Source organism: Chrysochloris asiatica, unplaced genomic scaffold (genome assembly GCF_000296735.1).
Source record: "Chrysochloris asiatica unplaced genomic scaffold, ChrAsi1.0 scaffold00004, whole genome shotgun sequence".
In the NCBI taxonomy this organism is placed as follows: domain Eukaryota; kingdom Metazoa; phylum Chordata; class Mammalia; order Afrosoricida; family Chrysochloridae; genus Chrysochloris; species Chrysochloris asiatica.
The window spans coordinates 25,341,248-25,362,796 of NW_006408522.1; the positions used below are offsets into that span (position 1 = coordinate 25,341,248).

A 21,549-nucleotide genomic window follows, 5' to 3' on the forward strand; every position below is an offset into this window, starting at 1 on the left:
ACTGTAGGAAAATGCTAAAAGCCAGAAATAACAGAATAAGAAAATATTCAATCCTCAGGTTAGAATTTGCCCAAGATTTAGGATGCCAGATTCCTTATTTGTAGGTTCTTTATGGGAGAGTCTTCTTAAAGATGCTCTTGAGTCTACATGTGAGGATGCTTTTTAATGTTCCTTTCTTGACTGAGGGTGGAAAAAGGGGTGTCTGAAGGTGGTGGGTCTCAAACTTTAACAAGCAAGAGAATCATCGGAGGAAAGATTTATTAAACCAAAATTTAGGACTCTTCTTGAGTCTTCTGTTGTTGTTTTTTAAAGTTTTTATTGTGAATTGAGTGAAAGTTTACAGGGCAGACTTTCACTCAATTTTTATCAGTGTTTTACATTCAGCAAATCATACACCTTGTTTCATAACAATGATTATACTGTAGTGACTATGAATCGGGCTGCTAACCTCAAGGTTGGTAGTTCAAAACTACCAGCTGTTCCGTGGGAAAAAGATGAGGCTTTCTGCTCCCGTAAAGATTTCCAGCCTCAGAAACCCTGTGCAGGGCCACTATGAGTCAGAAACAACTCCACGGTACTTAATAACAACAACAACATGTACCATCAGATAACAGTATTTCTCTCTATTCACTTTAGCGCTTTTTTTCCCCCCCCCAACACTCGGGCATATGTAATCATTTACACCTCCAAAGGACACATTCTGCAAGTCTGCCTCCTGGCCACCAGCTCTTAGTCTCTCTCTTCCCATGAATCTAGAGTCCTCAGCTACTCCCTTTCTCCGTGTCCCCATCTCTATATCCATCTCTGGCATCACTGCTCCTCTGGAAAAAGTCTCGCATTCCGCTTGTGCTCTTCTCCTAGGATCCACTCTTCCTGGACTGTAAGATTAACTACTTCCCTGTTTTTGTTACAAAATTTCTACCTTTACAATTGTGACAGTCACAATTAGTCATGATAACTATTACTCACTACTGAATCATAATACTCTTATCCCCATCTCTTTTAACCAGACCCATCTAGACAAGATGAAAACTATTCAGTGGGGACTCTTTCTCCTTGAGTTTTTAATTCAAGAATTTGCATATCCACCAAGTTTCCAGGTACTGATGGAGCTGGTGGCCCAGAGACAAAATTTGGAAACCACAGGTGAAAGGGAAGCCTATCCAATGATTTTAAATAAAAGTTCCCCAGTTGAACCATGAAGCATATCTTCATATTTGAAAAAATGGTTCCCCCCCAAATCCTCCAAAAGCATCTATAGTGTTCCTTTCTTCTTTTCTTCCTTTCTTAATGAGGGGTATGCCTAGGGAATACTAGTGGTACTGTAGTATAAGCACTGGACTTCAAGGTCGGTGGTTCAAATCCACTAGGTGATCCTTGGAAACCCTATACAGGCTTGCTATGAGTCGGAACTTACTGAACGACACTTACCAACAACAAACATCCTAAATAGGAGCTCTGGTAGCATAGTGGGTTATGAGTTGGGCTGCTAACCACAAGGTCAGCCGTTTGAATCTACCAGCTGAACTATAGGAGAAAGATGAGACTTTCTGCTCCCATAAAGATTTACAGCCTCAGGAATCCTAAACAGGGCCATGATGAGTCGAAACCTACTTAACAGCACACAGCAGTAGCAGTACTAAGGGGCCCTGGTGATGCAGTGGATTAAGCATTGGGCTGCTAACAACAAGGTCGGCAGTTCAAAGCCACCAGTCATTTTGCTGGAGAAAGAAGACTCTGCCCCTGTACCGATTGACAGTCTCAGAAACCGGAAGGAGCCACCCTACTCTATGCTATAGGTTCCTCCGAGTCAGAATTGACTAGACAACACTGGGTTTGGTTTGGTTTATTATCTATAGCAGTCTCGTTATATTGTTTTGTTAAGTGCCATTGAGTCAATTCTGACTCATAGCGACCCCGATATAGGGTTTCTGAGGAGTGGCTGGTGGGTTTGAACTGCTGGCCTTTTGGTTTAAATTGACCTTGCTTTCTAGTGCTTATCTTACAGCGCCATACCAGGAATCCATAGACTATTCTGCCAGACGCTAGACATTATATAGAGATGGCCCAGTTCTTGAAGCAGACAATCAGCAATCATGAAAGTCAGCATGTATTTATATATTCTCACTTTATATATTTAAGGAACTGAGACAGCAAACAAACAAAAAGCCCAAAGCTACTCTGTCTGACTCATATACCTACCCTGTAGGATAGAGTAGAATTGTCCTCTAGGGTTTCCAAGGCTATAAATCTTAATCAGAGTAGACTGCCTCGCCTCATCTTTCTTCCTGGTGGGTTTGACTTGTCAACTGTTCAGTTAGCAGCTGAACACTCAACCACTGTGTCAGCTGAGCTTCTTAACTGAGGCATGTTGTTGTTGTTGTTGTTGTTAAGTGCCATGGAGTTGGTTCTGTCTCATAGCAATCCTGACTAGGTTTTCCAAGGAGCAGCTGGTGGGTTTCAACCACCAACCTTACAGTCAGCCTGCTTATCCTACAGCGCCACACCAGGACTGAGGCATTGTTGTTGCTGTTAAGTGCTAAGTGGATTCTGATTCATAGCAACCCTGCATAGGGTCTCCTAGGAGTGGCTGGTGGGTTTGAACCACTGACCTTGTGGTTCAAACTGACCTGGTGGTCCAGTGCATTATCCTGCAGAGCCACAACAGGTCTCCATTGACTAAGGCATGTTGTTATTGTTAACTGCTGTTGAGTCGGTGCCGACTCATAGCAACCCTGTATAGGGTTTCTGAGCAGTGGCTGGTGAGTTTGAACTGCCGACTCTGCAGTTAAAATCGACTTGACGTCCAATGCATTATCCTGCAGCGCCACACCAGGATTCCGTTCAGTGTCATAGCAACATGTAATTATCCCTGACAAATGTATGAGATGCACTGACTGGGAATCAAATCTGGGGCTCCTGCATAAGACTGAGAATTCTACTAATGACCTACTAATGAAGATAAGTTGTTATTAAAGCTACAAAACAAGAAAACTGATTTCATTTCCCCTCTCTCTCCCTCACTGAGCCCTGTTGTTTTTGTTAAGTGCCATCGAGTCAGTACTGACTCACAGTGACCTTATGCATAGTAGAATGAAACACTGCCTGATCCTGGGCCAACCTCACTATTGTTGCCATGCTGGATCCCATTGATATTGCCAGTGAGCCCTAGTAGAAAGGAAAAGGAACAGAATAGCAAATGGTAACTTCTGGGTTGTATAAGGAAATCCATAATCCTTGTATTTAAATATTAATATATCCATCTGGTGTGGCACTGCAGGATAATGATCTGGATCGTAAGGTCGGTTTGAACCTCAAGGTTGGTGGTTCAAGCTCACCAGCTGCTCGTAGGAACCAAATACAGAGTTGGCACTTAACAACAACAACTATTCTAATAGATCCATCTGTTGTAAAACCCAATCAAGAAACTAAACAAGACCAAGTCCAAAATAGAAATACATATGTTTGTCGTGGAATCCTGGTGTGGCTCTGTAGGATTAGCACTAAACAGCAAGGTTGGTTTGAACTGCAAGGTTGGTGGTTCAAACTCACCAAACGCTCCTCGGAAATCCTACACAGGGTTGCTATGAGTTGGAACCAACTTGACAGCACTTAACAACAACAACATATTTGTCTTTAAATATTATTTCTGATATTTGAATCTTTTGTGCACGAGCTAACAACCGACCAAATGACTATATTCATTTCTGATTTGTTCTTGAACAAACATCAGCAAACTATGGTTTGAAGACCAGATCTAGTCTGTTACCTGATTTTGTATGGCCTGTGAGCTGAGAATGGTCTTGATATTTTTAAATGGTTGGGATAAAAGTCACAAGATGACTATTTCATGATGTAAAATTTATATAAAATTCAGGTTTCAGTGTCCATCAATAAAGTGTTGTTGGAACCCAACCCAACTACTCATTTATTATTGTCTATAGCGACTCTTCAAGTGACAATAGCAGAGTTGACACTTTACCAAAAAAAAAAAAAAAAAAGATTTTTGCTTATGCCTGCTAATTCTGAAGTTTTGCTCTATTGGAACCACTTGGGGGAACATTTTAAACTCCCAATCCCCAGGCCCCACCTTATACCAAGTAAATTAGAATCTTTGGTGATGAAACCCAGTCTTCAGTGTTTGTTAAAGTTCCCCAGTGATTTCCGGATGTACAGCCAAAGCTGAGAACCACGGCCTGGAGCCTGAAGGCTTTTTGAGGAGCAGATGGAATGGGGCTTCTTTGCATCCAGGTTGTCAGATGGAAGAGCTAATGCAGGTCACTCAGCACCACCTGTGTGTGCAGGAGGCGATGGGAGCAAAGATGTTCAGAACCTCCAGATACCCTCTGGATGAAGGGCACTGAGAGGAGAGGAGGGGGCCCTACCAGATGGAGTGACTACGTTGAGAATAAATTTTGTTCAAAATGAAACTTCATCAAACGTACAAGCGGCATGGCCTTACCTAGCCTAACCACTAGGAATAGGTGACCTGATTGCTTAGCATCCACTGAACCAGCCATCTACTCACAGGTAGAGAACAGAATCAGATTCCTGTGCAGTGAGGTAAAGTAGTAGCTGTAGGAATAGCTGCCATCCATGAACTGATTGGCTTCAGGATCACCTGGGAATTTTGTTAAACTGCAGATTCCTGGGCCCCATTCCAGACCTTGTTGTTGTTGTTATGTGCCGTGGAGTCGGTTCCGACTCATAGCGACCCTGTACCTACAGTATTCAAATCTCTAGGAACAGGTCTATGAATCTGCATTTTAAAAATTCCCCTGTTAATTTGTGACAAGTTTAAACTTCGAAGTTTAAGCACCACCTACCTAAACAACCATTGTCAGCGGATTCCTGGCCGCTGCAGGTGCAGCTCTTCTACCCACTCTTCTCCAGGTGGACTCAACTGGCTGCATTAGACATTTTAATTCTTTTCAGAGACACAAACCTGAAAAAGAAGATGCCTTCCAGACAGATTCCATAATATACAAATGGCCAGTGTATGAGAGGGGTTCAAAACGTTCATGGAAAATTCCATTATCCTTTCATTCCATTGTTTTCATAAACTTCTTTTTTTAAAAGAACAAAAGAACTTTTTAATTGTCAATTGAATGAATGTTACAGAATGAATGTTTTACATTCAGCAAATTATATACTTTGCTTCATTACAATAATTGCAATCCTGTCCATGTACCAGCAGTTAACAGTGTTTACCTTTATTCACTTTAACTATTGCATTGCTCCCTGTGTCTCCTGCTCTTTCCTCTGCCAGCCTCCCTCTTTTTGTATATTGCCTGCCCTGTCACCCATGTTAACACGTATCTACCCTTGTTGTTGTTAAGTGCCATCAAGTCGGTTCTGACCCACAATGACCCTGTATAGGGTTTCTGAGGAGTGGTTGGTGGGTGAGTTTGAACTGCCAACCTTGCGGTTCAAATGACTTTTCAGTCAAGCACATTAACCCACAGTGCCACACCAGGACTCCCTAGTCCCAGAATAATTCCTTCCCCACCCCACACTCCCCGGTCACCATCATAGAATGTTTCATTTAGCAAGAAAATCTTTCCTTAACTATTTACAGTAGTGTTCTTCTGAAACATTTGTCCTTTCGTGATTGAGTCATGTCACTCAGAGTAATGCCCACCAGGTTCATCTGTGTTGTGAGATGTTTTGCAGATGTGTTGCTATTTTTCAGTGTTGCATAATATTCCATTGTGTGTATGACCTTCTTGAAGTCCCCTTGCATACGACAAATGTCCTTCAGTATAACCAAACCCACTACCACTAAGTCCATTCTGACTCATAGCAACCATACAACACAGAGTAGAACTGCTTCATAGCATTTCCAGGACTGTAAATCTTTACGGGAACAGACAACCTCATTGTTCTCCTGAGGAATGGCCGGTGGGTTTGAACTGCCAACTTTATGGTTACCAGCCCAATGCTTATCCCACAGTGCCACCAAGACTCCCTTTAAAATAACCAGAGGTGGTTTTCTGTCATACATTCATTCCACTAATTGCTGCCTTGCTCATTATCATAGCCACCTCGATGGCAGACTGTTTCCAATATCTTAAGTAGTGCCAAATCTTCCTTCTTTGAAGACAAGCTTGATTTTTGGAAGTAGATCAGCATAATTTCAAGCAAAACATAGAGGAGTAAAGTGTGTGATTAAGTTGGATCTGTTTTTGTTTTCAAAATATTGACCTTTGACTCTTAAGTGACCACACTATGTATATAGAGCATTATCATTTCTCTCTTTAACTCCAGAAGTCTCGTCTTCATAACATTTTGAATGCCAAAGTCAGACAAGAGTAATTTTGTCAGGTATAGCTACGTACAAGACATACAAGTCATCAGTCTAAGTGCATAGGCATTTGAGTTTTGAAGTTTGTGATTCTATTGCACGGAATCATGACGGGGAAAGGAGACATTCTCATTCGTTAGGGAAGACTTGTAGGGGAGATGTGATACTGAAGACAGGATGGTTTTCCATCTCATTTCAGTGCAACTGATGAGTTCACATTTGTGTCACAGCCAAATGGCTGAATCACAGAGTAGACAGACCTAGGGTTGTTGAGCAGGGTAAGATTGCAACTGGACTTCAGAGTCAGATTTTAAATACAATTCAGGCTTAAAACAGTAGTGTGGTAAAAGTCAGTAAGAGGGTAAAGACTGTGGGGAATATTGAGAGGCTTTATTTGACCTTTCTGGGACCTGAAGTGACTGTTTCTGAAATGAAAGGATATATTTTAAGGGCTGAGTCTACCCTCCTAGAGTACATGGGTGATGCCCTTGATAATAGTAACACAAAGGGAGTTTGAAGCTTTCCATTTTCAACTGGTTTGTGGGTACTGACAGCATTCATTGTGTGCTTATCACCAGGGATGCAGACTCCTGTTCTAAAGTGTCCTGTCTGAGGGTCTATACAAATTTGTGAATGTCTGTAATTTCACCAAGCTGAACAAAATTGTACACATAGATCACTGAAACTTGATGTCCTGGAGGCAAAGATTCTGAAAAAGATGACCATAGTTTCCTAGGACAATGGGAACAGCACAATACCACACTGATGTGGCTTGTGAATTACTCACAAGTCTTCCTATTCTCTGCATCAACAGAAAGGTAATTTGAGAAATCCAGGTGACAACTCACCTCCAGACACTCTTAACTGATTTCTTTAACCATTCATGCTGGAGATGAAAAGTAAGGCAAAGTACTTTGGGAAATGCAAGTGATTTTGTTTTGAGTGTTTTTGAGTTGAATTTGGACAAGGCTTTTTAAAAAAAACTTAATTGTGAATTGAGTGAAGATTTACAGAGAAGACATCAGGTTTACTTTCAAAAGGCTTTTGCTATGATCAGAATTTGTTTTCATTTCTATTTGCCTGGACAGAAGGGAAACAAATTCTTCTGTGTATAAGTGTGTGTATGTGCATGTGTGTGTGTGTACACATGCTGTAGCATGAACATGTTTTGGAAAATGGGGAGAATGACTTGTAATCGATCCACTGGGCCATATGCTTGGTTTCATGATACACAATGCTTGGCTTCCTTATTTACTGAAGAACTGCAGTTTGATAACCACTAGAAAAAAAAAATCTGCTTTACAGTCTCTTCTTACAATTAAGGGTACACTTTTCCTTGAATTGTGATATTGCCTTCCAAACTTACAAAAAGAGGTGGTGTGGGGAGGGCTAGGCAACAAAGCTTTCAGAAGAGCCTAACTGTTTAAGGGTTAAAGACACAGAAAAATTATAACTTGAGTACTGTAGTGTTGTTGAAGAAAGGTGGCTTTGTTTAGATGATTCCTTTGGACTCTGTTAAGACAGACAAAATATCTTTTTTGGTCTTACGGCGTAGGCAGGGTTTTATATGCTTAAAAGCAAATCTTCAACTGCATTCTCATTCTCTTACATCAGCCCACTTCTGCCTTCCTTCTTATGTGGCAAAACAATAAACAAAGTGGCCACTGTTGGCACTATAGTGTGCATCTCACTCTTTCTATCTAGATTAAGCTCCCGCGATAGAAATCTTTTCTTTAGCCGTTTAAACTCTGAAAATTATGTTCTTCCAAAAGAGGACATTTGCTGAATGTTAGCTAGTGGAGAATGTCTCATGGCAAGTCAGGTCCAAAAGCGCACGGATAAATGGCGTGGGCACCCCAGACCCTGTGGGAAATGGCCCCTCTAGGCTCTCTGTGGGTTTCTTTTTCCTCATCATTTGTAAAATCAACGCTTTAGGCTAGAGGGTGTGGCTGAAACTCCAGAAAAGCACTGAAAGTTCTATTTGTTCTTTAAAATGTTTCCGTTAATCTCTTAGTACCAGACTGAGGGAAAGAAAAGAACTTTGTGAAGAAAGCAACAAAATGCAGGCACATGTCTGTTTGCCCTGACTAGGATGAAGGCAATTGGTTAACTATGATAACAGGTAAAAAAAATTTAAAGGGCAGAATTCAAGAGGTTATTTCAAAGCAGTGGTTCTTAACCTCCAGGTTTTGCGCATTCCCAAGTGGTCATGGTTGATTTTCAGGGTAGGGTGGCGTTTTGGGGCCCTTTAAAATTGATTGAAAAAGTTTGTACATGTAAGTCATCGTCATTAAATGCCATCGAGTCGGTTACAACTCACAGTGACCCTGCTTATAGGGTTTCTGAGGAGTGACTGGTGAACTTAAACCACCGACCTTACAGTTCAAACAGACCTTGCAGTTCAGCACGTTAACCTGCAGCACCACACCAGGACTCTGTACATATGAGAGAGCTTCAAAATGTTGGTGGAAAAAAGAATTAAGTGTTGATGGGATTTTTCCACAAAGTTTTTGAAGCCTCCTCATATAGGCCTTTTATGGGAGAGAGAGAAAAAACTCCTGGCCTTCTGAAAATGGTGGTGATGGTGGTGGTTGTCTGCCATGGAGTCGGTTCCAACTCATAGCGACCGTGTATAGGGTTTCCCAGGCTGTAAATCTTTATGGGAGCAGAAAGCCTCATCTTTCTCCCACAGAACAGCTGGTAGTTTCAAACAGCTGACTTTGATGTTAGCAGACCGATTCGTTACCACTACAATACCAGAGCTCCTTTCTAAAGATGGTAAATAGTCTGAAATCCAAAAAATTAATAATTACTGTTAAAAAGCCAGGGAGAGAAATAAAAAAAACTCTTATAATCTATAATATAAACATTGTCCTATCTTTCTGTGGGTGGTGTTGGCAAAGGAGAGAAGAGCCCAGTCTGTTTTCCCAGTGGGGTGTCTTTGAAGCACCCTCACATCTTCACATCACCTTTGCCTCACCTAAGTCAAACGCCTGCTGAGAGAACTTTGTACCCCTTGACTATTTTAACAGATTTATACAGAATTAATTTTATGTAGCTCCTATCATTGTGTATAGAAGTCCTGGTGTGGTGCTGTGGGTTAATGCGCCAGACTGCAAAGTCATTTGAACTGCAAGGTTGGCGGTTCAAGCTTACCAGCTGCTCCTTGGAAACCCTATACAGGGTCGCTATGCGTCAGAATTAACTCGACAGCACTCCACAACAACAACAACATCATTGTGTAATGAATCCCTGCTAGTATAGTGAACTTTGAGATGGACTGCTAACTGCAAGGTTAGAATTGAGCAGATGCTCCTGGGGAGAAAGATGAAGTTTTCTGCTCCTGTAAAGATTTACAGCCGCAGAAGCCCTATACAGGGTCGCTATGAGTCCAAATATACTCGATGGCACCATCACTACCATTGTGTATATAATTTTCCCCTACTTTCTTTATTGTTTTTTGTCCCTTCATGTTTCTGTACTCCTTATACTTAATATTCCAAATGGGAATATTTACTTTGCACAGTATAAATCACAATCATGTTTTTGGGTTGTTCTAGGCTTTTGGTTTTAAAATGTTTCTTTTATATATGTATGCAATGCATTTTGACAAACTTTATGACATTCGTCATCTTTTACCAAATTACTCTTCAGTAGGATTATATTAATACTAATCAAGTCCCCCAACAATAGAGACATATGCCTGAAGCAGAATTTTCCCCATCTTTTCCAACACTGGATTTTATATTTGCATTATTTGCTAATCTAATGAGAGTGAAGTTACTATTTTGTAGTTGTTTGTTTTGTTTTGTTTTTTAAAGGTTTTTATTGTGGATTGAGTAAAAGTTTAAGGGTAGATTGTCAATTTTACATTCAACAAATCATACACCTTGTTTCATTACAATGATTAAAAACTCCTCCATGGACCACTAGGTAACTATTTCTCTCTATTCACCTTAGTTCTTTTTTTTTTTATTTAAACACTCAGGCATATATAATAATTTACACCACCAAAGAGCACATTCTGCAGGTCTGCCTCCTGGCCGCCATCTCTTAGTCTCTTTCTTCCCATGAATCTAGAGTCCTCAGCTGCTCCCTCTCTCCATGTCCCCATCTCTGCCTACATCTCTGGTGTCACTGTTTCTCTGGATAAGGTCCTGCATTCCACTTGTGCTCTTCTCCCTTGATGGTCCTAGGGTTCTGTGTTTCTGGACTGTAAGATTAGCTACTCCTCCGTTTTTGATACAAAGCATCTACCTTTACAATGTGACAGTCGCAATTAGTCATGATAACAATTACTCACTATTGAATCATAAAATCTCTTCCCCATTTCTTTTCACCAGCCCCATCTAGACAAGATGAAAACTATTCAGTGGGGACTCTATCTTTCCCTGCACACTCTTAAACTCCCTCTTGAAAACTTGTAAGCCAGTCACTTCGTGCCTTTATTGCCCCCTCATTTTAGGTAGCCAATATTTCAGTTGCCCATCCCTATCTACCCTGTGTACACAGGGGATAGCATTGATATTTGATATGAAGACTCCTGCCCTCTCTGTTGCTATTTAGAGTTACTACCTCCATGAGTATAGGTCAGATTCATCAAATTGCAGCAATTTACCTTTGTTTCCTTTATCAAAAATTGTTTTGTCCTTTCTTTCTTTCTTTCTTTTGTAATCTTCCTCTATTCAAGTTTTGATTATCAAACCATTGAGGCTAGGTCAGATGGGTCTTGTAGTTGTTTTAATCTTCAATATAAAAATTATCATGAACATGAACATTTCCCCATTTTCTAAAATGGAACTATTTTTACCTTTTGTATGAATTATTTAACATAGGTGTTGTCAAACCACGGAATACAGGCCAAGTTTGAACAGCTGTTTATTTTTGTAAGTAAAGTTTTTTTGAACAAAATCATGCCCATTTGTTTACATGTGGCCTATGGTTAAAGACCACAGTCTTTGGTATGGGTTGCACCCCAACGTAAAGAAAACAAGAATCCTCACCAGTGGATCAATAAACAACATCCATATAAATGGAGAAAAGCTTGAAGTTGTCAAATATTTCATTTCACTCAGATTAACCATCAATACTCATGGAAGTAGATGTCAAGAAACTAAATGATGTATTGCATTGAGCAAACCTGCTGTACAAGACCTTCTTTTTATTTTTTAAAAATATTTTATTGTGAATTTTGTGATCGTTTACATGGGAGAATATTAGTTTTACATTCATCTTATTGTATATCGTTTCATTGTCATGGTTACAATCCCCTCCATGCATCATCAACCAACCAAAAGGGTGTACACTACAACCCTGCCCCATCACCCGCCTCCCCTCCCCCACCCGGTCATCAGCACAGAGCCCCTCTCCCTCTCTGGATCTAAAGTCTCCAGCTGCTCCATCTCTCCACATCATCATCTCTGCCTCCATCTCTGGCATCACTGCTTCTCTGGATAGGGTCCCGCACTCCGCTCTTCTCCCTTGATGGTCCCAGGGACCTCCGCTCCTAGACTGCAAAGTTAATCATTCCCCTTCTTGCTACAAAACATCTACCTTTACATTTCCAACCCTGACAATCAGTCCTGATAACAATTATTCACTATTGTATCACAGGAGATCTATCCGCATTTCCTTTCATCAGCCCCGCCTAGACAGGTTGAATACTACTCAGTGGATATTCTACCTTCCTCAGTGCCCTCTGGATCTAGGTTCCCTCTTGAAAGCTTGTAAGCCAGTCACTTCTTGCCTTTGTAGCCACCTCCCCCCACCCCCCGCACTTTGAATAGCCAATGTTCAAGTTGCCCATCTCTGTCTACTCTGTGTATGGAGAGGGTGGGAATGATCCTTGCTGTAAAGATTTGTTCCCTCTTTTGAGCTACTGCATCCATAGGTGTAGGTCAAGTTCATCAAGTTGTTCAGATTACTCTTTTTTTCTTCTTCTTTCATCTTCTAGTTGAGCTCTGATCATCCAGTCATTGAAGCCAGGTCAAGTGGGTATTATCTGCAAGTGTGGGTGTTCTTGTGCATATGCCTTCTCATCAGCTGGACAGCTCACTCTCCACTCTAGTCCTCTGTGGCTATGTCACTGACTCTGGGCCCAAGAGTACCCAGGTCTTGCTACACTGCTGGCCAACCAGGTCTCCACCGGGGTTCACAGGAGTCTATTGAACATTGTAGGGCTTAGCTCACAGTTTCATTGCTATTTTTCCCTCACTTCCCTTATTAGTGACGAACGTGGTCACCAATCAGAGCGTGTATTACCACTGAGTCTTAGTCTTGGAAGGGGGTTTGCTCTGAGGGGACCCAACCACTTGCCTTGATGTCTCCTGGGTGAGCAACTTGCTTGTTCTTGTAGTAATCAGTCCGTCTGCCTATATTATTTTGTATTTTTCTTGTAGGTCTTTCTTTCAAGAAGTATCTTCTGTTCTTTTAGCCACTCCAGGCTGGTCTGCCTGCCCTTTCAAGTGGAAATTTTCTACCTCTGAAGATTCTGGATTCTATTCAGGATTCCACCTATTGTCATGTAATGCAAAGGCTCCGCAGGAAGCCTCCTTCACTGGACAAGTTGTAGCTCCATTTTAGGTATTCCAATCAGTTATAGGCAGAAGACAGACTTATAAGCTTTCTATGGTGATATTTCTGGCTATTCCTTTCTCTCCCCCTCCAGTGTCTATTTTATAATGGTATGCCAGGGAAACCAAGATTCAAAAGACAGCCAAGCATCTTAACATTATTTCCCCCCTTTTCCCATTCCAACCATCCCTATATCCCAGAGCCTGTTGTTACAAGGTTGTGCATACATCATTCTTTACCTCTGTCCCACTTAGCCCGCACAAACCTGCCTAATTGTTCTCCCATCTGCTTTGTTCTTCCATTCCCCTCTCCCTTCTTGTATATTGCCCCCCTCCCCAGCACGCAAACTATCCTATACAAGACCTTCTTAAAGTGTTGAACAGTAAAAATGTCAATTTGAGACCTAAGGAGTGCCTGATACAAGCCATGGTATTTTCAATGACTTCATATGCATGTGAAAGTTGGATAGTGAATAAGGAAGAGAGTGGAAGAATCGATGTATTTGAGCTATGGTTTTGGAGGAAAATATTAAAAGTACAATAGACTGCAAAAGAACAAACTAATCTGTCTTGGAAGAAGTACAGAAAGAATACTTCTTGGATGGCCACACTTCATCTTTCATACTTCAGACATATTGTTAAGAGGACCAGTCCTTGTAGAAGGATATTATGTTTGGTAAAGTGGAGGGTCAGGGTCGGAGAAAAAAAGGAAGACCCCCATTGAGATGGATTGACGCATTAGCAGTAGTGATGGGCTCAAGTGTAGCAATGATTGTGAGGTTGGTGCAGGACTGGGCGGTGTTTCATTCTGTTGTTCATAAGGTCGCTATAGTCAGTACCGACACGATGGCACCTAACAACAAGTGATTGATTTCCCTCCACAACAGTAGAATTGATTAGCTGTGACAGAGCAAAGCCTAAAATAGTTACTTTCTGGTCCTTGACAGAAAATATTTTCAACTCTGATTCTATCTCTTAGTTTTCATTCCCTTTTTATTCTACCACACTTTACACCTTAGCAATATCAAAGCACTTGTAGTCCCTCTCATATCATGATACTTTATGTTGTAATGTCTTTGTGTGTGCTTTTTCCTCTGGCTGTAACTTCCCATCCCCACTCTTCCATGAAGGTTCATTGTTTCAAACCCTTTTTGAAAGGTGCTCATTCTATAATTCACTCCCTTCCATTCAAATTCACCACTTAATTTTTGTTAGATGATATTGAGAGTAGGTGTGAGAATCAAGAAAATAATGCCTGGGAAAGCACTTTGTAAAACTCCAGGGCGCAACATAAAAGTAACAATTTCAAACCCTACTACTAATAGCAGGTAGTAGTAGTAATAGTAGTACACTTGCTTCATCGATGGCCATCTTTGTGTCTACTTTTATTTCAAACCATTTACAGTGAACTTTTTAGACTGAAGTGTTCTAGCTGCTTCTCATGGAATGAAAGATCTGCCCTTTCGTATTATACCTCGTTATTGAAGACAGATGACATTGAGAAGCCTGGGTTCGTTCGTTTGGCAGTCCCAGAGGGGAAATTGGGTCAATTATATGAGTCTCATCTATTATTGAACAATCTTAAGATGACTTGAAATATCAATCAACTGAACAAACCAAAGAGCCCAGCCTTCTATGTTAACCTTCTCTTTGATTCCAGAGAAGCAAAGGTTGAAATTCTTGAGAAAGTAAATCTGAAATCCTAAGAAAATATTCTAAACCAAAGAGCCATTTTAGTCTTTGGCTGTGGGTAATTATACAAAAATAAGATAAGACCTTGAAGAAGAGTTGCATTCATTTTTCCGTGGATTACAGGGGTAGGGGGAGAATATATGAGTGAAGGCATATGGTATAAGTCCAAAATGATGCCTAGATTCTGAGGATTATTCTTTGTAGACACCGTATCTGCTGGAAGAGCATTGTGCTCTGATACTGGTATATCCTAGTTGTAGGTTATTCTGGTTTCATTTTGCTTTTTTAATTATATCTGCATTTCTTTCCCTGACCACGCCCCTTCATTAGGGAATCAAAAACATCTCATCGAAAGTATTTTCATGATATATAAAAAGCAAAAGCCAAACACGTTGCTCTGGAGTTGATTCTGACTCATGGCCACCCATATAAGATACATTAAAAACTGTACCACAATGCTGTGTGTGTGTTAATACTCTCCTGTTAATTTACACAGTGCTCTCAGGGAGATCCCAGAAAGAGCTCAGAGATTTCCATTTGCCTTGTGAAAAGTTTAATATATGTATTGAAAGCCACAAAGCTAAGTTTCAGGTTACACATAATGAAAGCATTGGAAGTTATGAATCTTAGTTAGAACTGCATTCTGGAGAGGAGGACGCCAGTGCATTCACCACTGCCATTAAGGAACAACTAAGGAGCTCTGATAAAATAATGGTTATGGATTGGGCTGCTAATCTCAAGGTCAACAGTTCGAAACTACCAGCAGTTCCACGGGAGAAAGATGAAGCTTTCTGCTCCATAAAGATTTACAGCCTTGGAAACCCTGTGCAGGGTCACTATGTGTTGGAATCAACTCAACAGCACTTAACAACAACTTCTTTTAGCTGTGCCATTCTTTCAGGAATTACAATATATAGTTGTTGTTGTTAGGAGCCATCGAGTCGATACCAACTCATAGCGACCTTATGCACAGCTGAAGGAAACACTGCCCGGTCCTGGGCCAGCCTCACTACTGTTGCCATGCTTGAGTCCATCGATGCTGCCGCTTGGCCAATCCATCTCGTTGGGGGTCTTCCTCTTTTACTCTGACCCTCCACCTTACCAAACATGATACCCTTCTCCAGTGACTGGTCCCTCCTGACAATATGTCCGAAGTATGAGAGATGAACTTTGGACATCCTGGCCTCCAAGGAGCACTCTGGCTGTACTTGTTCCAAAATGGATCTATTGGTTCTTTGGGCAGCCCATGGCACCTTCAATACTCTCCTCCAACACCACAACTCAAAAGCATCAATTCTTCTACTGTCTTCCTTATTCACTGTCCAGCTTTCACATGCATATGAGGTTATTGAAAATACCATGGCTTGGGTCAGGTGCACCTTAGTCCTCAAGCTGACATCTTTGCTCTTCAACACTTCAAAAAGGTCTTGTGCAGCAGATTTGCCTAATGCAATACGTCATTTGATTTCTTGACTACTGCTTCCGTGAGCGTTGATGGTTATCCAAGAAGAATGAAGTCCTTGACAACTTCAATCTTTTCTTCATTGATAAGAATGTTGTTTATTGGTCCAGTGTAAACAACAATATATAGTAAGGGTAGAAAAATAAGCAAAGGAGGAAATTTGGTATTGATTTTCTTTTCTTCAGTGAAATTACATGAAAGCTCAATGGCTCATAGCAATAGGTTCAATAAGGTTGCCCTTGAGAGCACCTGAAGTTTAGTTCTCTCCCAATCCTTTTAAGCTTCCTTTAGTGTTGAGTTCTATTGAATTTAATTGGTTTTGGTGCTGAGATACTATGAAGCTTTTTATTCGTAGTACTACACAGAGGATTCTTTAATTTTTATTTTTTTTAAGCTTGTATTGTATATTGAGTGAGGACAGATCACCAGTTTTACATTCAGCAAATTATTGTAATGATTACAATCCCCTCTATGCACCCTTAGTCAACAGTATTTGCCTCTATTATCTTTTTTTTTTTTTTATGTACACATACCACATTGTAAATATATATTCATTTACATGCCCAAAGGACACATTTTGCAAGCCAGCCTCCCACCCACAGGCACACTGCCTTTCTCAGTGCATGGGCCTACAGTCCTCTGTTGCTCTGTTTCTCTATGCCATCACCTCTGTCACCATCTCTGTTGTCGTCACTTTTCTGGTTAGGATCCCTCGATCCTGTCATGTTCTAGGGTCCCTCCTGACAGTCCTAGGGTCCCCTGTTCCTGAAATGACAGATTAACTGCTCCCCCATTTTAGTTGCATCTCTTGTACATTTATAATTGTGGTAATCACCACTAGGCTTGAAAACAATTACTCATAATTGAATCATAAAATCCTATCCACCTCATCACCAAGACCCATCTGAACAAGAGGAAACCAATTCAGTAGGGTTTCTGTCTTACTCCCTGGGTTCTGACACTAAGCATCCTTATGAAAGCTTATAAACCAGCCACTTCGTGCCTTTATACCCCCCAATGTTTAATTGTCCGTTCCTGTCAACCCAGTGCACTGAGAGGGCATGCTTGCTCCTTGATATGAAGACTCCTTCCCTATTCAGTTGGAATTTGGGGCAGTTTCATCCATAAGCAAGGGTTCAGTTGATCAAGTTATAGCAATTTATGTTTGCTCCCCACGCAGAGGATTTTGCTAAAAAATTGAAGTGTTCCCAGATAATAAAGCTTTGCTCTTCCTTTTTGGTTAAAAAACAGTTACACAAAACAAAACTCCAAATCTGAAAATTCAAGGAATAATTGAGACCAATAGGAGGACACACCTATCGTAAAGCGATTTTTTCAGTATGAGAACGTTGGGTTTGAACTACAACAGAATTAAATAGTGTTTTCTCCTTGGGGTGAGTCTATCTGAGTCTCACCGCTAGATATGTGCACATTTGGTCATAATCATTTCTAACATTTTGTGAGCATTTACTGTGGGCTAGGTGATAATGCTAAGTCTTTATATGCTTTCTGTTCTATAGGGAAGCAATAAGTCGCCTGTGTGAAGGGGTCCCTGGGGCACATGGAGCTATTAAAAAGCGAAAGGTAAATCTATTTTTATGTTTTATGCTTCTTCCACTATGGGAAAAGTAATATGAAAGTAGTTGTTTGTTCATTTTAGCATATGAACCAAGGTAGTCTTTATTCAGTGGGAGGATACCAGAGCTACACTCAAAGTTCTCACATCCCTCAAATTTCTCTGACTAGTCTGACAATGCCTTAAATAGTAAGGCCTGGAGTGACAGAGTGGAGAAGTTGGCTGGGCTTCAAGTCAGAAAATCTGGATTCCACACATGAGTCTCTATTTACCTTTGAGCACATTATGTCGTCTCTCAAGGATTCATTTTGTTCCTGAAAAGTTGGGGAGTTGAAGCAGGTGGCCAGCTTTGTCCCTTCTCATTTCAGCATTTTCTAATGCCTATATTCTACATTCTAATACTTTAGAGTTTTTAAACTCCCTGAATAATTTTCAGATAGAAATATGGGTGAAGATAGATGTGGCCCATGGGTAGAAGGAGCTTACCACACTTAAATAAAGCACAAGTTTTTGTTTTTAAAATATTTTTAATTCAATTAATGGATTAATTTTTATCTTTTTATTGTGAATTGAGTGAAAGTTTACAGATCATCAAGTTTTGATGTTAAATAGACTTAGGCAAGTCTAATTGTGATCTTGGGCAAGTCACTACACCTCTTGTACCCTTGACTTCCTGAATAGGGGGAAGTAGTTAAATGAAACAAGATCTACACAATGTCTGGCATATATTAGCTTTTCAACAATAGTGGGAGCTGCTATTGTTGCATTTAGGCTAGTAACCCTATAATTTTCACTTGCTTTTAAAAGTCTGAAACATAGGTGCAAAGGCTTTTGAAGACAACTAGATAAATCACAGAGTTATAGACTGCTCAAGAAGGAAGGAATTTTAAGAGTTCTCCAGTCCAACTGTCTCATTTGACCAGTTGCTAAACTGAGTCCTGGTGTGGTGCTGAGGGTTAATGCGAGGTCGGCGGTTCAATCTCACCAGCCTCTCCTCAGAAACCCTAAAGGTTGCTATGATTTGGAAGTGACTCAACAGCACTTAACAACAACAATAATAAACTTGAGTTTTGATGTGGCACTTTAGGTTAAACATTGGACTGCTGGTTGCAAAGTTGGTGGTTCAAACCCACTAGGAGTTCATTGCAGACCCTACTGAGTCAGAACTGACTCTGCAGAGTCACTATGAGTCAGAATGGACTCTACATTATTTAACAACAGCAGCAGCAAAGAGACTCAGAGAAGAAATTGAATTTGCTTTGAATTACTGAGCTGGTTCAGATCAGAGCCATCTTTAGAAGCTGCTCTGCGCACTTCTAGTTCAGTGGTCTTTTTCTCAACACTATCATCTCTCCAGAAAGGACATCTGCAAAGAAAGAGAATTGAAATGTTTATTTAGTTTCCTTTTGATAGCTAATTCCTTTTGTGGAGTATTTCACACCTGCCAGGGGCTCTTCCATGGGAGAGAGAAGAGGCTTTTGTTCCCACAAACATTTACAGCCTCAGAAACCTTATCCAGGGGTCACTGTGAGTCAGAACTGACTCCACAGCATTTCACAACATCAGGGGCTCTTCCAAGCATTTTACAGTGCTTAATCAGCACCAAAATCCTGGACAGCAAGGCTATTTTTTTTTTTTTTATTGTGAACTGAGTGACAGTTTACATGGGAGAACATCAGCTTTACATTCATCTATTATATTTTGTTTCGTTGGAATGATTACAATCCCCTCCATGCATCATCATTCAACAACACTTGCTTCCATTCCCTCTGGTTTTTTTGGATGTACACCGATACACTGAAGCAATCAGGAATATATAACCATTCAAAGCAGGTCGATGTTTATCTCCATTTTACAGATGAGAAAACTAAGGGCCCTGATGGGTTAAGTAACATGACCACTGTCACCCAATCACTAAATGGAAGAGCCATTGTCAAACCCAAGCAGTCAAGGCCAAGGCCCCCCCCATTCTTTACTCTTATGTTATCTATGTCTGGAGCCTCTGTCTCCCAGCGAGGGAGCCCAAAGCTATTAATGGTCCATTGAATATGGTCAGGCTCTCCTTTTGATTCCATTAGGTCTGTGGGCTATTTTAATACAGACAGTTTGAAGGGCTTTAGGATTTACCCACTTATGTGATATGCCTTGTACTTTGAAGTGTAAAAGCTAATGAATAACCAAAGAACTGGGGCCTCCCAAGAGACTGTGTGATATGAAGTCAGAAAAAAACAGGCTGCTATGTGAGTAACAAGCTCTGGTCAATTAATTTTCTCCATCCAAAGAGTGTTTTCATTTGCAGAATATGTATAATCATGCCTGGACTGGTTTCCTGCACCCTTAGGTCAAAGTTGTGAAGTGTCCCATCCTCAGCCTCCCTTTCAGTTCCCTTCTTCTCGCATTCCCAGGGCGGCTTCTCCTACAGGCTAGGACCTGCAGAGTTTCTTTTTCTCAAGGAACTGAGAAGCAATCGTGTAGCAAAAAGAGCCTGAATTCATTTCATAAGTATTTCATTTCATAAGTATTCATTAAAATCACTGTAACTTATTATCACTCTGTAGCATACTATGCATTTTCACATACTTTATTACTGAATTCATTTCTTCTAAGTCCCCCCATAACCAGAGGTGGAAGGGGTGGTATTATTATTCCAGTTTCGTAAGCAAAGAAAGACTCAGGGAGTTCCTAAGGTTTCTTGACTACTTAGCACACCTGGGACTCAACTCCAGGTCTCACTGCAAATCCTATGTCCTTGTACAATCTCTCCCATGGGTCATTTAAATGTTATTTCATTCTAATAATGGAATGACTTTGTCTTCTATATAATAAATAAATGATGAATCTTTCTCACTAGGTTAAAGTTATTGTGAGGACCACATTAAGGTTAAAACTTGTATACTTGTATGTAAAAGTTCTCTCTATATAACCAAGTGCTTTTCAGTTATGAGAGAGTATCCTCCTGGTGTGGAGTCATAGGGTCAGCACTTGACTTTGAACCACAAGGTCAGCGGTTCAAACACACCAGCTGCTCCTTGGAAAACCTCTATAGGGTTTCTGAGTCAGAGCTGACTCATTGGCACTTAACAACAACAACATTATCACTTAACTGATATATATAATTTATATACACACACACACACACACACACACACACATATATATATATATATAACTAGTGCAGAAAAGAAACACTAGAGAAGAAAATAAGTGATTTTCTAATTAAATACAGTATCTATTGGGCATACAAAAATCCCTGAATTGTGTGGCTTGCCTTACCCAGGGCCAAATGAAGAGGAAAGAAAGTAGATCAAGAATTAACTTTATGATAGAGCAATACACAAGATTTTGGAGCATCCATTTTTTCAAGTTAAATATTTTTTTAAGGAATGTCCTTAGAACTAAAAACAAAAAGAAAACTATACACTGAATTTCAATAATAAGCCTGATTTCCAGCTAGTGGTTCAGGACTTAATCTAAGCATTGCAATATTTAAACCTCTCAAGTGATTCCTTAGAATTTAGAATCTTCGCATTGGAAAATACCAAAATAATAATAGAAACTGTTGTGTTCTAGCCAAGTGCTAATTACTTTTCATTCATTATCTAAATTTAATCTTCACAACAGCCCTATGAGGTGACTACTCTTGTGATTCATATTTTACAGAGAAGAAAACTGAGGCTTAGAAAGATGATTTGTCTAAAGTTATACAGCTTGTTAGCGACACTCCTGCATGAGAAAACGGGCCAGCGTAGCTTCTCACTCATCTGTTAGCATCTCTTTCCCCACTTACTTCCCTAGTGCCTTTCTAATTTCTGGGCACACTTCCTCTCCTGATCCTTCCACCATCCCCAGACCTCCTATTGAGAAATGCCTGGTGGTAGATGTTTGACTTCCATCGAAACTTACTGTGTTCCTCAGGAGCTTCCTCTAAATTTCCTTTAGTAAA

At 40.5% G+C, this 21,549-nt stretch overlaps 1 protein-coding gene across 1 annotated transcript in view; it reads left to right on the forward strand.

The window, feature by feature from the left end:
• The window catches only part of SHC4 (SHC (Src homology 2 domain containing) family, member 4), a 193,739-nt gene that overhangs the window by 93,513 nt on the left and 78,677 nt on the right, over window positions 1-21,549 (forward strand). Inside the window, 1 exon segment of the mRNA XM_006831677.1 lies at window positions 17,551-17,614. Coding sequence (XP_006831740.1) covers window positions 17,551-17,614 — 64 coding nt within the window.